This window comes from Manduca sexta, chromosome 4 (assembly GCF_014839805.1).
Source record: "Manduca sexta isolate Smith_Timp_Sample1 chromosome 4, JHU_Msex_v1.0, whole genome shotgun sequence".
Taxonomy (NCBI): domain Eukaryota; kingdom Metazoa; phylum Arthropoda; class Insecta; order Lepidoptera; family Sphingidae; genus Manduca; species Manduca sexta.
This window is the reverse complement of record NC_051118.1, coordinates 6,972,835-6,987,164: the sequence shown is the minus strand read 5'-3', so window position 1 is coordinate 6,987,164 and position 14,330 is coordinate 6,972,835. Positions and strand designations below refer to the sequence as shown.

The 14,330-nt window shown below is 36.2% G+C and overlaps 1 protein-coding gene across 1 annotated transcript in view; it reads left to right on the top strand.

Moving 5' to 3' along the window:
* The window catches only part of LOC115453705 (facilitated trehalose transporter Tret1-like), a 36,529-nt gene extending 23,837 nt beyond the window's left edge, over positions 1-12,692 (top strand). Inside the window, exons 3-8 of the mRNA XM_037441855.1 lie at positions 2,523-2,692; positions 4,211-4,364; positions 7,607-7,739; positions 8,611-8,840; positions 10,386-10,580; positions 10,700-12,692. Coding sequence (XP_037297752.1) covers positions 2,523-2,692; positions 4,211-4,364; positions 7,607-7,739; positions 8,611-8,840; positions 10,386-10,580; positions 10,700-10,957 — 1,140 coding nt within the window. The 3' untranslated portion in view covers positions 10,958-12,692. The remainder of the gene's footprint in view (positions 1-2,522; positions 2,693-4,210; positions 4,365-7,606; positions 7,740-8,610; positions 8,841-10,385; positions 10,581-10,699) is intronic.
* The last annotated feature ends 1,638 nt before the right edge of the window (positions 12,693-14,330 follow it).

Here is a 14,330-nt window from a genome sequence, read left to right as displayed (position 1 = left end):
ATGTGCAGATTTCCTCACGATGTTTTCCTTCACCGTTAAAGCGAACGATAAATTCACATTATAGGACGAATTACGTATGAAATAGTGGAACCTCGCCTCCCCCCCCCCCCCCCCCCCTATCCTATGTGAGACCCTAATATCAGGCCCATTTTGATTATTAAAATATACCAATTCGAAACATCTGGAAAAAATAAATAAATAGTCGGTGGAAGATGTTTAGTGTAGCTACACTTGAAAAAATATTACAACACGCGGTAGTATGCTCAAAATATTTGCCGGTTGTGCGTACTGTGTAATTCAAGGAAGACAAATTAATGAATAATTATTGGACACGAATTTTAAATATTATAAAATTAATTTTATGATTAATTTTTCACTAATGGGACTGTCATTCGTAATCATTTCCGTATTTATGAAAAAAATCTTTCTTTAAGGCGATACCTCAAGGTCCATTTTCATACATTTTGTTTCGGCTTTAATCTGGGTAACTAAACAAGTATTGGCAAGTAAAGAATTTAAATTCACGTCTAGTTAGTGATTAGTTCTCGCAGTTGAAGAAAAATGTAAAAATAATTAATAATCATGGATATTTCTGCCTTTAAAATTTCGTCATATTAAATTTTAAAGGCCGAAATATCCATGATTATTAATTATTTTTACGTTTTTCTTCAACTGCGAGAACTAATCACTAACTAGACGTGAATTTAAATTCTTTACTTGCCAATACTTGTTTAGTTACCCAGATTAAAGCCGAAACAAAATGTATGAAAATGGACCTTGAGGTATCGCCTTAAAGCACGAGGTCTTAGAAGGCCCGGAAGCCTAACTGACCCTTAGCTTTTTAAGGTTGAACAAAAATACATTTTCGGAAGCGGATATCTTAAATGACAATACAATGTTACAAAAAGCAATGATTGAAAACAACAATGGCTACAGTAGGTGTTTGAAATTAATTAGATGTAGGCAATTAGGTTTTTGTTGAACATGTTCATAGATCCCTTAATGATTGTTGAATCTATTTTTTGTATTATATCAGAATATGAAACTTCATTAAGCTTAGTATTCTTTATGACATATTTCTACGTATTTTTTGCAATAAACAGCGTCAATTCAAGCCGTCTCATGTAATACATTAATAATTCTTACACTGTAAAAAGAAATTGATTTTCTTCATTTATTTTGAATGAACCACGATCACGATACTTATGTAGCTTTTCTTTAAGGGTATTAATGGAGTTAGTCTTAGGGAATTGCGAGTTGATGTAAAGCAAATGAGCCCATTTCAGTTCGACATTTGATTTCAATTTTCTCTTGATAGTAAAGCCAAATCCGTTGTAGCATAAAGTTCAAATCCCGACGGATCCATCACAAAACTTTGTGATTCACACTTGTCTTCTGAAGTTGCGAGACCAAAATATATAGAGAATCACCCCTTTCCCCTTTTTAGTGCCAAGCAGAGATGTTACATCTTCTGGTGGTAGGATATAATTTATATCCACCCGGATAGCGACCACAGTTCACAAGGTGTAAAACCCACCATAGTGGCCCACGTATGTGTATCGCATTCCGGGATCAGCCTGTGTGTATCCAGTTCCAACAGGCCGGCATAATTGTGTCGACTGTTGAAGGGTCATCATCTCTCGTCAGTCGACATTCTGTTGGACTCCTCATCACTTATCATCATATAAAGTAGTTTCACATTGCCTTGGCCATTTAAAAAAATGATACATTTCGCCAGCTATGCTAGGTCCCATGTACTACGGTCTAAGTCGCTTGGCATATACCGAGCACAATTCCAGTATCCGAGTTGACATTAAGCTGATAAACTTTCTTCTTCGGGTAGTCATCGCTTAGGTAGCTCGTGAAAGGCTGGTAGGTTAGCTAGGTTAAGGCTTTTATTGTCCTCACCGGTGAGGATCGCGACGCGTTTCTCCCTTATTATTCAATTAAAATTACATATATACACGATTTTATTTCTTCCTTTCTGCCAGCCCAAGCTGACTTCTTTGTTTACTATATTTTTCATTTATTTTATTATTAATATAAATTGTCTTTGTTTATATAAGCTAATTTAATTAAGTAATAATTAAATATTCTCATGAACCTTGACTTATCATAAGTGCAACTATGTTCGCCTATGTGATAAATAAAGCATTTTATTTTATTTTAAACAATGGTAACAAAACCAACTCCTTCATAATTCCTTACTCTCACGAGGTATATTATTTTAGTATATCGGACGGCTGCCAGACTTCAAGACACTGTGAGCTCATTCTGCGTAGATAGGTACACCAACAGCTAAAATTTAAAAAGTTGTATATTTGTAAAATGTAGGTAGATATTGTAACTTTAACTTTGTGGATGAACAAATCAGTCCTCTACGTGACCACGAAGGTAAAAACGAAACGTCGAGAGAAAATTGAAATATTAAAACCGCGATAGAATCCGAAAAATAGATTAATTTAAATATTTTAGTATATCTGAAGCATACTTACTGACAGTCGGATGGTTATTGGTTGCAGGTATACTGGCAGATCAAGTTGATGTGTCTGCAGCCGTGGGCGATGATCCTGGCTCGAGCTATAGCCGGCATCCCCTGCTCTGCGTGCTATATAGTGCTACCCATCTACCTCAAGGAGATCAGCGATATCGACCTTAGGGGCGCTTTGGGGTCGTTACTTATACTCAATAGGTAAGTATGGAGCAAAAGCATTTAGTAATTTTGTTTTTTTCTGATCAATATCAATTTGGAGTTTGGAATTTGTGTCCGATATGGTTGTACCCACTCCCTATCACATCGTGCGACGGAATACATATAAAAAGCGAGTGCACTGGTTGCATCTATACTTACTCCTTCGAAGACAAAGGGAGTGGGTGTACTGGTAGCGCTTCTGCCTCCTCCTTCGGAGACAAAGGGGACATGACATTACGAATATATAAGAATAATTAATCAATTTTGGATTCCAAAAATTTTTCTTATTAAAGTAAGGCCACTATCTCTTGGCTGACTTGCAGTCAGTCACAACACACGACATCATTATTCATTAATGTTAATTACTATAGCGTTTTGTCCCGGGCATAAGTCTTAAATAATAAAAGTAATTACTCCAAAAGCGCAGATTCGTAATATTTCTCATCATTATGACGATGCACGCGAAGCTCTTATTGCCATTAATTTAAGTGTTAATTTTGTGTAAACACATCGTTTCCGCGTATCCGCGATTTCATCAGAACTAGTTAAAGTGTATTTGGATTTAGTAAATTTTTATTCCGCATTTATTTGTAAGTATAATGCAGTATTAAAACGCTTTGAATTAATCCTCGCTATATATATTCATGTGAATGTAGTGTCTGAGTATCTATATACGTTAACTTCCTTATGAAGATGCAATTTATTTACATTACAATCAGATAAATCTATTCCAAGATCCCAGGCTATTATTGCCTCCTTGGTGTTTTTTTATACGTGCACCGTAAAATGACTATCTGCACCTGATCGTAAGTGGGGTCCAATAGAATGTCGACTGACGGGAGATGATTACCCCTCGGCAGTCGACACAATTATGCCGGCCTGTTGGAACTGGATATACACGGGCTGATCTCGGAACGCGACACACTTATGTGAGCCATTATGGTAGGTTTTAACACCTTGTGTGTGGTCACTATCTGGGTGGATATAAAATATTTCCTATCACCAGCAAGTTAAGTATGGTTGAGTCTTGGCTTCTGTGAAAGATTTTTTTATTCCGGAATGTAGGTATTCTTTTTGGAAATAGACTGATTGTATGTTTATTCGTTTAGCAAATTTCATCCAAATCCGTCTAAAGGTTGCTACGCGTCATTCTTACAAACATCTTAACAACTTCGCAAACTTTTGCATTAATAATATTAATAAGCAGTTCGTTGCGATATTATCTTTGATTATCTGTTTTATTTTTTTGCTTTCGTTTACAACGTAATTTGTTATTCTGATTTTTTATTCTTTTTATCCAAAAGTTGTTTGGAAGAGATCGTTTCCATGCATTATCCACCGATGTATTGATAGAGATCTATCTTAACATAGTGCCCCATTTTATTCCGGAGAAATATAAAGCGACACTTTTATTCCGAATAATCTTTTATACGCGGAAGGAGCTGCTACCAAAAGCAGGTATAGAATGTTTAGGTTTCCTTCTATATTCCTTATTATTAAAATATTACTATTTTCCAGGAACATAGGCTACCTGGCGAGTTATGTGGGCGCCGACTTACTAGACATCAACACGATGCTGTGGCTGGGCCTGCTCGTCCCTACAGTGGTATTCTTCATCTTCCTCGTCATGCCCGACACGCCAGAGTTCCTCGTCAAACAGGGCAAGATTGACGTGAGTTTTTTGTTAAAATAAAACGGACCTAATGTTAAATATAGCAAAATCCAGTATCCTAAGAAATCATCATAAGATTTTTAAGGTATGTGAAGTCTGCCAACCCAGTTTAGGCTAGCGTGGTGAACTCAGGCCTAATCTATCAGTAGTAGAGGAGCCCCGTGCCCAGCAGTGGGACAATATAATAATACATGTGTGATATTATCATTAAAGACCAATATATCTCGACTGATAAGTCTCGATGGTCTCCAGAATTTATAAATCTCGGAACTCGAGGCGCCAGATTATTTCATATTGACGCAAGACGGCAGAACCAGCCAGGATTAATTACTTAGATATATGTGCAAGAGTCTATATGTGCAAGATCTCTAAGTAAGAATACAACAGTTTTATGGAATATGGCAAAGGGCAAAGGCCAAAATAGGGCAAAGGAATTTTGTCCACACTGCCTAATACATTTTTGTATTAGATTTATTCATGTATACAAAATTAATTAAACAGGCCGAAGCATGTCGCATCGCTATGTTATCCGTGACCTCACGGGGCCGTCATTAGTAACCTTGACAAGGCCATTGAGCATATTTAAGCTTACGGTATGTTCATAAATAGTTTATCCTCTCAAACTAGTATTGTAGAGGACAAGCATCATCCCGTTATACAGAATTTTGACTTTCACTCAACTTTGGATTGGTTTTGTCTCAGTTGAAATTAGTTCCCGGCGTATATTGTAATAGTATCACTACATAGTATAAAACAAAGTCGCTTTACCTTTGTATGCTTAAATCTTTAAAACTACGCAACGGATATTGATGCGGTTTTTTTAATAGATAGAGTGATTCAAGAGGAAGGTTTATATGTATAATAACATCCATTAAATAGTGGAGAAATATTGCACCCGTGCGAAGCCGGGGCGGGTCGCTAGTTTATAATAAACGGCACGAATCACGGGTAGTCATATGAACAATGGTGGAAACGAGCTCCTGTCTTAGAAATGGGACGAAATTACATTATTAACGCGTTTATACGTGCCATGCGCGTTAGCTAATTGCTGATGTCTCCATCTTCTCCCAGTGGCCATCCTGGGCCGAGTTGCCCTCAGTATGGTCACTGAAAGGGTTGCGAGCGTCTAAAGCGCTCACCTGAAAGCCCAGTGTATTTGTATAAGCCGATTCTTGTCATGCTAATAAACGTAAGTCATTTACAAAAAAGTATAAACGAATAAAATTAGCATAAACAAAGAATCGCGTAAAACTGGCCAATGAATAGTATGCTTTTACCTTGTTCCGTTTATTTACTATACACGGTCATTTTGATATTGCGTTACTAAATGAAATCACATACTTATCTACTTGAAAATAGTTTACAATAAGTTACTCGGACTGTAGATGTAAAATAAATAAGTTGAGTTTCGAACAAAATAATAATAAAATTTAATTTTGAAGTGAAAAATAATAACATTATTTAATAATAATAACAGTTTTAAGAAATAAACAGTTTGATATAAAGCCTTGTTAAAACTATTATTTGTAGGATAGCATTCTTGACCTCGGAAGGAAGATACCACAATACTACAATGTATCATAATATAATGAAATGAAATAGCGATAATAAATATTATTCAATACATTATACTCTGTGTAAGGTCCTCATATATTCATAGTAGATGTATTCTAATGCAAATTTAATTTCCAGGATGTCGATTGGATTCATTTGTACATATGTGTTATTTATATAATAATAATATCAGCCCTGTATTATATACTTGCCGACTGCTGAGCACGGGCCTCCTCTACTACTGAGAGGGATTAGGCCTTAGTCCACCACGCTGGCCTAGTGCGGATTGGTAGACTTCACACACCTTAAAATTCCTATAAAGCACTTCTCAGTTATGAGGGTTTCATCACGATGTTTTCCTTAACCGTTAAAGCCAGCGATAATTATTCACTAAGAATACACACATAATTTAAAAAAGTTGGAGGTGCGTGTCTTTGGGTTTTGAACCTGCGGACATTCGTCTCGGCAGTCCGTTCCACAACCAACTAGGTTATCGCCACTTATAGTCTGTTCAGAAAGAGAATCGTGTCCGAAAAGTGAACTAACTTTCGATTTCTACATAGCAACCCTTCCCCGCCATTTGGTAAATGTTAAACTCATTGTCATGTCGTATTGCTTTGTTATAAATGATCTTGCGTGTTGTTTTTAGGTATTTTTGTATAGAAACATACTAGAATTGAACAAAGGAGGTAATTAAGCGCAGTAGCGACCTCAAATCCCACGACGGGTATCTTTCTGAACAGATTATACGATTTATATAAACTAAATAAAATTGCGATTTAACAACCCTAATTCTTGAGCATGAAGGTCAATACGCAATTCCATGTTTTTATTGGGTTTTTCCAACATGTTTATGTTCCAAATACGTCATTTATTACTTTTTTATTTTGAACTCCTTGTAGTTCATCAACATCGATATTTCTAAGTAAGTATAATCTGTAACGTAATGTAATAAGACTGTTTTTTGCCTGACTAGGCACTTGTCTTACCAACGAGAAAGCGACGTACTATCGATAATTATAACTGACTTAAAAAAAGGAGGATATCAATTCGACTTGTAATATTTTTAATGTTATGTCAGTATATTATTAAATCTTTGTTTATTTGAAAGGTTAGGCTTCCAGATTAGTGCCTTATAAATATTTTAAAAATCGATTCAATATTTTGGTTTTCGGTCAGTCGGTGACAATTATAATTAAACATTATCTTTTAATTAGTCACCGTCTCCAAAATTGGTAGCCAGTATATACCTGTTATGTTAAATTATTTATTGACTTCTAGTGGTTTTGAAGTCAATTTTATTTTTTGTTAAAAATCTTTTTTTTGTTAATAGATATAATCTGTCTCAGTGGCGTAGTTGTGTTGCGCTGACGGTTCGACTATCGACCTGAGATGTTATACCTCTGCCTACCCCTGAAAAGGGAACAAGGTGTAATGCTATACATGTATATATACATATAATGGTCAAAGAAATCTACATACCTAAGAATTCTACATTGGAATTCGTAGGTATTGAAATCTACCAACGGGATTAAGCCAGCGTGGTGGACAAGACCTAAACCCACTCTATAGTAGAGGAGGTCCGTGCCCAACAGTGGAAAAGTGTATAAATATACAGGACTGATATTATATATTTATACTATAATTAACTCTTACCACAATATCTTCAATCTTTTTTATTCTTCCAGGAGGCAAAGGCAGTGCTGGCGTGGCTCCGAGGCGTGTCCCCGGCAGAGAGAGCCATCGAGCAGGAAATCGACGGCATCGTGAGGACGGAGAAACAAACAAAAGTCGACCCTAAGTCAGTCTGGGGGATTGTATGTGAGTATTTAAACATAAGAATATTTAGACTAGGAAAGGTATCATGGCCGTCATCATGATCAGGCATAGGAAGTCCGCTGCTGAACATATAATATAATAATATCAGCCCTGTATTATATACTGTCCCACTGCTGGGCACGGGCCTCCTCTACTACTGAGAGGGTATAGGCCTTAGTCCACCACGCTGGCCTAGTGCAGATTGGTAGACTTCACACACCTTCGAAATTTCTATAGAGAACTTCTCAGATGTGCAGGTTTCCTCACGATGTTTTCCTTCACCGTTAAACTGCTGAACATGGACCTCTCTTAAACCAGGAATGGTATCATGTCCATTATCATCAACCTTAGCAAGTCCACTGCTGAAAGGATTCCCTTAAAAATTTCCAGTCGAAGTACAGGGAAATAATATTATTTTATTTTCTTGATCCAGAAATACCTAAAGCATTTGTTAAGATCAGACCAAATTATTTAGCTGATGTCGTCTAAGTACATTATTGTTATCAGTGATGCTATTTTTGATACACCTTTGTTAAAAATAATTGCGGCTACAGAATAAAGATATTGTGTATACATAGGTTTAAGTTACTACCTATATATAACATTTTGCTGGAGTAGGATGTATTTTATATCCGCCCGTATAGCAACCACCGTAAACAAGGTGTTAAAACCCGCCATAGTGGTCTATGTAAGTGTGTCGCGGTCTGGGATCAGCTCGTATATCAGATTCCAACAGGCCGGCATAATTTTGTCGACTGCCGAGGGGTAATCATCTCTCATCAGTCGATATTCTATTAGACCTAACTTCACTTACTATTGGGTGCAGTTGGTTCACGTGCCCGAAAAAATAAAAAAAGCGTGATGTTGCTTTCAGTGCACGACAAACCAACCTTCAAAGCTTTCATCATCACACTGGTGATTAAGATCACGCAGCAGTTCGACGGATACCTCATAGTTCTCATCTACGCTGGCTTCGTGTTTGAGAAGGCTTCGGAGTCCATCAGCCTGAAACTGAGCCCGAATAAGCAGGTGATGATGATCGGGCTGGTGCAGCTGCTGGGGTCTACTGTCGCTACTTGTATTGTGGAGAAGACTGGGAGGAAAGTAAGTGGAGTTATATGTCTAAAATACAAAAATACATCTAGAATATACATTCTATATACATACATACATACATACATAACATCACGCATTTATCCCCGAAGGAGTGTGCAGAGGCGCAACTAGGGCACCCACTTTTCGCCAAGTATGTTCCGTCCCATGATGTGATAGGGGGCGAGCCTATCGCCATATCGGGCACAAATTCCAGACTCCGGGCTGATACTGAGCAGAAAAAACCCAAATATCACTTGGCCCGACCCGGGATTCGAACCCAGGATCTCAGAGCGCTATTGTACCGGGCATGCAATAGAACTACGCCACCGAGGCAGTCAGAATGTAGGTACTTAATATACGAGTGGTTTTTAAAATATAAAAATGTTCCAATACATTCCACTGGGATAGGTACCGGTGTGCAATAACTATTTAAGTACACAATGCTACTTTTTTTACATCAAAAGAAAAATAACATAAGAAAAACTATATCTCGCTTTTATTCCTGTAGGGGTAGGCAGAGTTGCCAGGGCACCCAATTTTTTTTATTGTTTAACAAAAGGCATAACACAGAACAAAATCATTATAAAGAATACTTAAGCACTAAATTATATTAAGACTAGATTGTATTCCTTAAACCTATGCCCTAATTACTGCCATAATTGCCTCGTTTAGGCCTTGAAATTGTTGGTGTTGTAAATGATAGGTAATATTGTGGTATTGTAGGAAGCAGAATGCACGCCTTTTGTAAATATTGTAGCAAGAGTCTAACGACAAGAATTGCAATGAAAAAACTCAATTGATATTCATAAGAAAACTATTCAACTATTCTACTATTCAACTATATGCCATTAGGCCAAACTACATCGAAATAATTCCAGCAGCACTTTAAAAACATTTAACAATCTTCCAATTAGACTCATTCCAGTTAAAAACGGGGTTGATTTTTATAAATCATACCTTTTTTCAGCACTCCGTAGTAGTGCAAAAGTTATAAAAGATAATATTTCCCCGGGATAGAAAGTAACATTATATAACTCAAGAGTAATGTAGCTTCGTATTAGAGAAAAAAACTTTGTGGACCACAATCCGACTACCATTAAGTTCAGTGGAGTCACTTTGTGGACCACAATCCGACTACCATTAAGTTCAGTGGAGTCACTTTGTGGACCACAATCCGACTACCATTAAGTTCAGTGGAGTCACTTTGTGGACCACAATCCGACTACCATTAAGTTCAGTGGAGTCACTTTGTGGACCACAATCCGACTACCATTAAGTTCAGTGGAGTCACTTTGTGGACCACAATCCGACTACCATTAAGTTCAGTGGAGTCACTTTGTGTACCACAATCCGACTACCATTAAGTTCAGTGGAGTCACTTTGTGGACCACAATCCGACTACCATTAAGTTCAGTGGAGTCACTTTGTGGACCACAATCCGACTACCATTAAGTTCAGTGGAGTCACTTTGTGGACCACAATCCGACTACCATTAAGTTCAGAGGAGCACTTTGCAGCGTCCGTATATAATAAACCTGTTTCTTCCATTTCCAGTTGCTCCTGGTTTCCACATCGCTCGCGGTAGGAGTGGGCATGTTCCTCCTCTCGGCGTGGTTCTACATGACGTCAATAGGGATGTGGCTGCCGGGCTGGCTGCCGGTGCTCGCCATGTGTCTCTGCATCTTCGCTGATGCCGCCGGATTCCAACCCATTTCCTACATCATTATTACTGATTTGTTTACGTTCCAGGTGAGTTTGGTTTTGTTTATTGGAGTCTGTAGTCTCTACTTAGTGTAAAACAAATATTGATTAAATTTAGTGTTATTTCTTTTCTTTATTTTATGTTTTTTTTAATTCTATGCTTCCAGTTGCGCGGGACAGTATCATCATTCGCGAACATATGCGCGAAACTCAGCAACTTCGTGCAAATGAAATGGTTCACCAACTTGTGCGAGCTCATCGGCATCCACTGGACCTTCCTGTTCTTTTCCGTGGTCTGCTTTGTAGCCTGTGTCTACACCGTGGTCTACTTCCCGGAGACTAGACAGAAGACCGTCGCGGAGATTTACGCAAAACTGGAGGGGAAAAAAGAAGAGAATGAGAATAAGACTGAGGCGGTACCTTAGGTATAGATAATGTAGTATGGTCTTCAGGGTTACCTATCCGTTTCCGGGTATGTCTTGTAAAGCTGGTGTTAAAAAGCATGCCTGCCAGCTAATTTACCAAATCTTGCATTGATGTTAGTCAGTAATTCATTCGAATGATTACACTATCCGAATATCGGCCAGATTCTTTTTTTTAAATTTGCAAAATCATTCTTCGATGTTGGAATCGATGATAGGGACCAAACGATTCGAATGAGCAAAACATTCGAATAGAAAGGTTATATTCAAATGTTTTATGGTTATCGGCTTTTTTCAATATTGTAAGTAAACGTCAAGACATCCGAGTCCTTCCCAAAGCTACCAACGGATTTTCATTTGCTATCCTTTAGCAAATATTACTTGGTTATTCCATGAATCAGGGTCAGTAACCAGTCATTAAATGTAAAAAAAAATTAGAGTATGTTTTCTGTATAAATACAGATAAGAATTATTTTAATTAAATTTGAGTTGTGAATTTTATTATTTTGATTATTAATTGTTATGCTGTAAATATAATTTTTGTTCTAATATAAGTTATCTTAAGGTAAGTTTTCATTTGATCGAACTAATCAAGTTATTCGTTTCAAATCGTTTATTAATTTTATTAACAAATTTATCTTATTTGCATAATTATATTAAATACGTCCGGGATTTTATTATTCAAAATTGAATGTTTAAAATTTTATGTTTAGCTCTCTTCAATCCGATTTAAATGTGATATTTTATTTTCATGTAGAAATGCGAGGGATGGAACTATTCCTTCGCAATGTACCTTCAGGTGATAATATAAAATCAGATACACACTCATAATAATACTATTGTAAATACTACAATGCAAAGCATGAAATAATATTAGTCAGTATTAATAATGTCACATTTTAGTGTTTATTTTATACTCAGTTACCGCAGTTTCGTTTCACGCAGTCGCCATTTTGAAATAAAAACATCCATTAAACATCGGCGCCGTAGTCATTTTAAATTTGGAACGTCTATGGAACACCAGATGACAGATTCTCTGATTTTTCTATATTCGAATTTTAAATGTAGAAGGTATGTCTTGTGAAGGGGAAGTATTGAATTTGCAAATATTATCATCTTTCTTAAAAAATATATAAAAATACAATTGCTATACCTTCTCTTACAATGGCAACAGAGAACTTTGACACAGATGGACAATTGTAAAACTTTGTTTACTATGATTTGATAGAAATATCAAATATATAGTGTTTCCGCAGCCTCGATTTCAATATACGCGTAAAACGGAACCGCGGTAATTGAGGGATTGTTAAATATAAATTATTTAATGTGTGAATTATTGTATGTATCTAGATTTGTGTTGTGAATATTTCATATATTATAAATTATAATAATTTCCCCCAAATTCTGTCCAGTGTTAATGCATATAATTTTTATAATTACTGACCGACCCAATTCGGGAATGTTATCGTGATATTAGCAAATTTCGAATTATTCTATATTTAAACCAGTTTATAAATGTTATTTTCGAATTTTATTGTAATAAAACGAAATCTAATTAAGATGTGAATTAAAAAGACGGATTCGTCTGGATCGAAATTAATTGATGCATAAAATGCGAAAATAATATTTATTTTTATTGTAAATATGTGATAATACCTAAACTAATAGGTATGGATAATGAAGTGTGAATTGTTAATAGTTTGTTATGCGAAATATAATATGTTATTTGAAATGAAAATTATTGTTCATTATTTCTGGAAATCATTTAAGTACATAGGAATGGGCATAATAAATTTTGTTATAGAGAAAGAAATAAAATGAAATATAACAATTTATTGAAATCTATAAAATGCAAACATTATTTAGAATTAGTCAATTCTTGCTTTACCACCAGGTCGAATGCAGTTCTCAGATAAGAACGTGCAATAAACTCTAGTGTTTTTCTTTTCAAAATCAGTGTTAAAGGAGCAGTGTAAATTATATAAAAAAAAATACTTTTTGTTTTGTTTAGTTCGGTTGATTTGCCTATTTATTTGAGAAATAAACATTTTCAATTCTATACAATTGCTCAACCCTCTCTAGAATCATGAAATAATTTAAGATCTAAATTTTTTCCAATATTCTATAAGTACTTAAACATAGACACATACAATTCGGCTTTATCCTTAAAGCCAGAGGTGCAACCAGAGCATCCACTTTTTGCCTTTATATTCCGCCCCATGATGTGATGGGAGGCGAGCCTATCGCCATATCGAGCACAAAAGCTAGACTCCGGACTGATATTGAGTAGAAAATCAGAAATAAATTTAGATATAATAAGGGATTTAATAAGCGTAATACTTCCAATAAACATAATCATCATCATCAGCCCTGTATTATATACTGTCCCACTGCTGAGCACGGGCCTCCTCTACTACTGAGAGGGATTAGGCCTTAGTCCACCACGCTGGCCTAGTGCGGATTGGTAGACTTCACACACCTTCGATATTCCTATAGAGAGCTTCTCGGGTATGCAGGTTTCCTCATAATGTTTTCCCTTCACCGTTAAAGTAAGCGATAATTCACAAAGAATACACACATCATTTTTTTTAGAAAAGTTAGAGATGTGTGCCCTTGGGATTTGAACCTGTGGACATTCGTCTCGGCAGTCCGTTCCACAACCAACTAGGCTATCGCCGCTTTTTTCGCCGCTTAAACATAATATTTCTATTTAATTATGACGCCTAAACAATTTAGTATAGCAAATTCATCAGTTTAAACTCACGTCTTATGTCACCGGGTGACGTTTATATCACAATAGTTAGTTATAAAGTATTTCATGGAAGCTAACGTCATCATTATGATAAAAAAATGTGTAAAAACGTGTTTCATCAGCTGGGAAAAGGGAGACAATGGCAATGACAAAACTTAAAGGTAAATGCGCATGACAATAACGTGCCGCGCACACACTATTGCATCATCGATACAAAAGGGCGGTAAAACAGTTAGTCGAAATCAGTTTAATTGTTTGAAATATTATTATTAAATATTATAGACTGCTTGTAGGTCCTATTTTTTGTCGTGTGTAATTTACTGCGTAATTTAAGCTATGTTAAAAGTGAGGTAATTTTTATAATCCTACTTATGTTTAGGCAACTAACTATATAGCTAGGCCATGTAGTATATAAGTACCTATCAGCGGCAAAGGGTCCTTATAACGCGATTCTACCGGCTTCCCTTTATTAAGAACTAGCTGACCCGGCAGACGTCCCGTTTTAACTATGAATTTGCAGCACGCATTCTGTCAATCCCTGACAGTTATTTCAAATAATTGACAGTTATATAAAATTAATATTTTTGTTAAGTTTACTTAAACTTTCTAATTTTCCGCGCAATT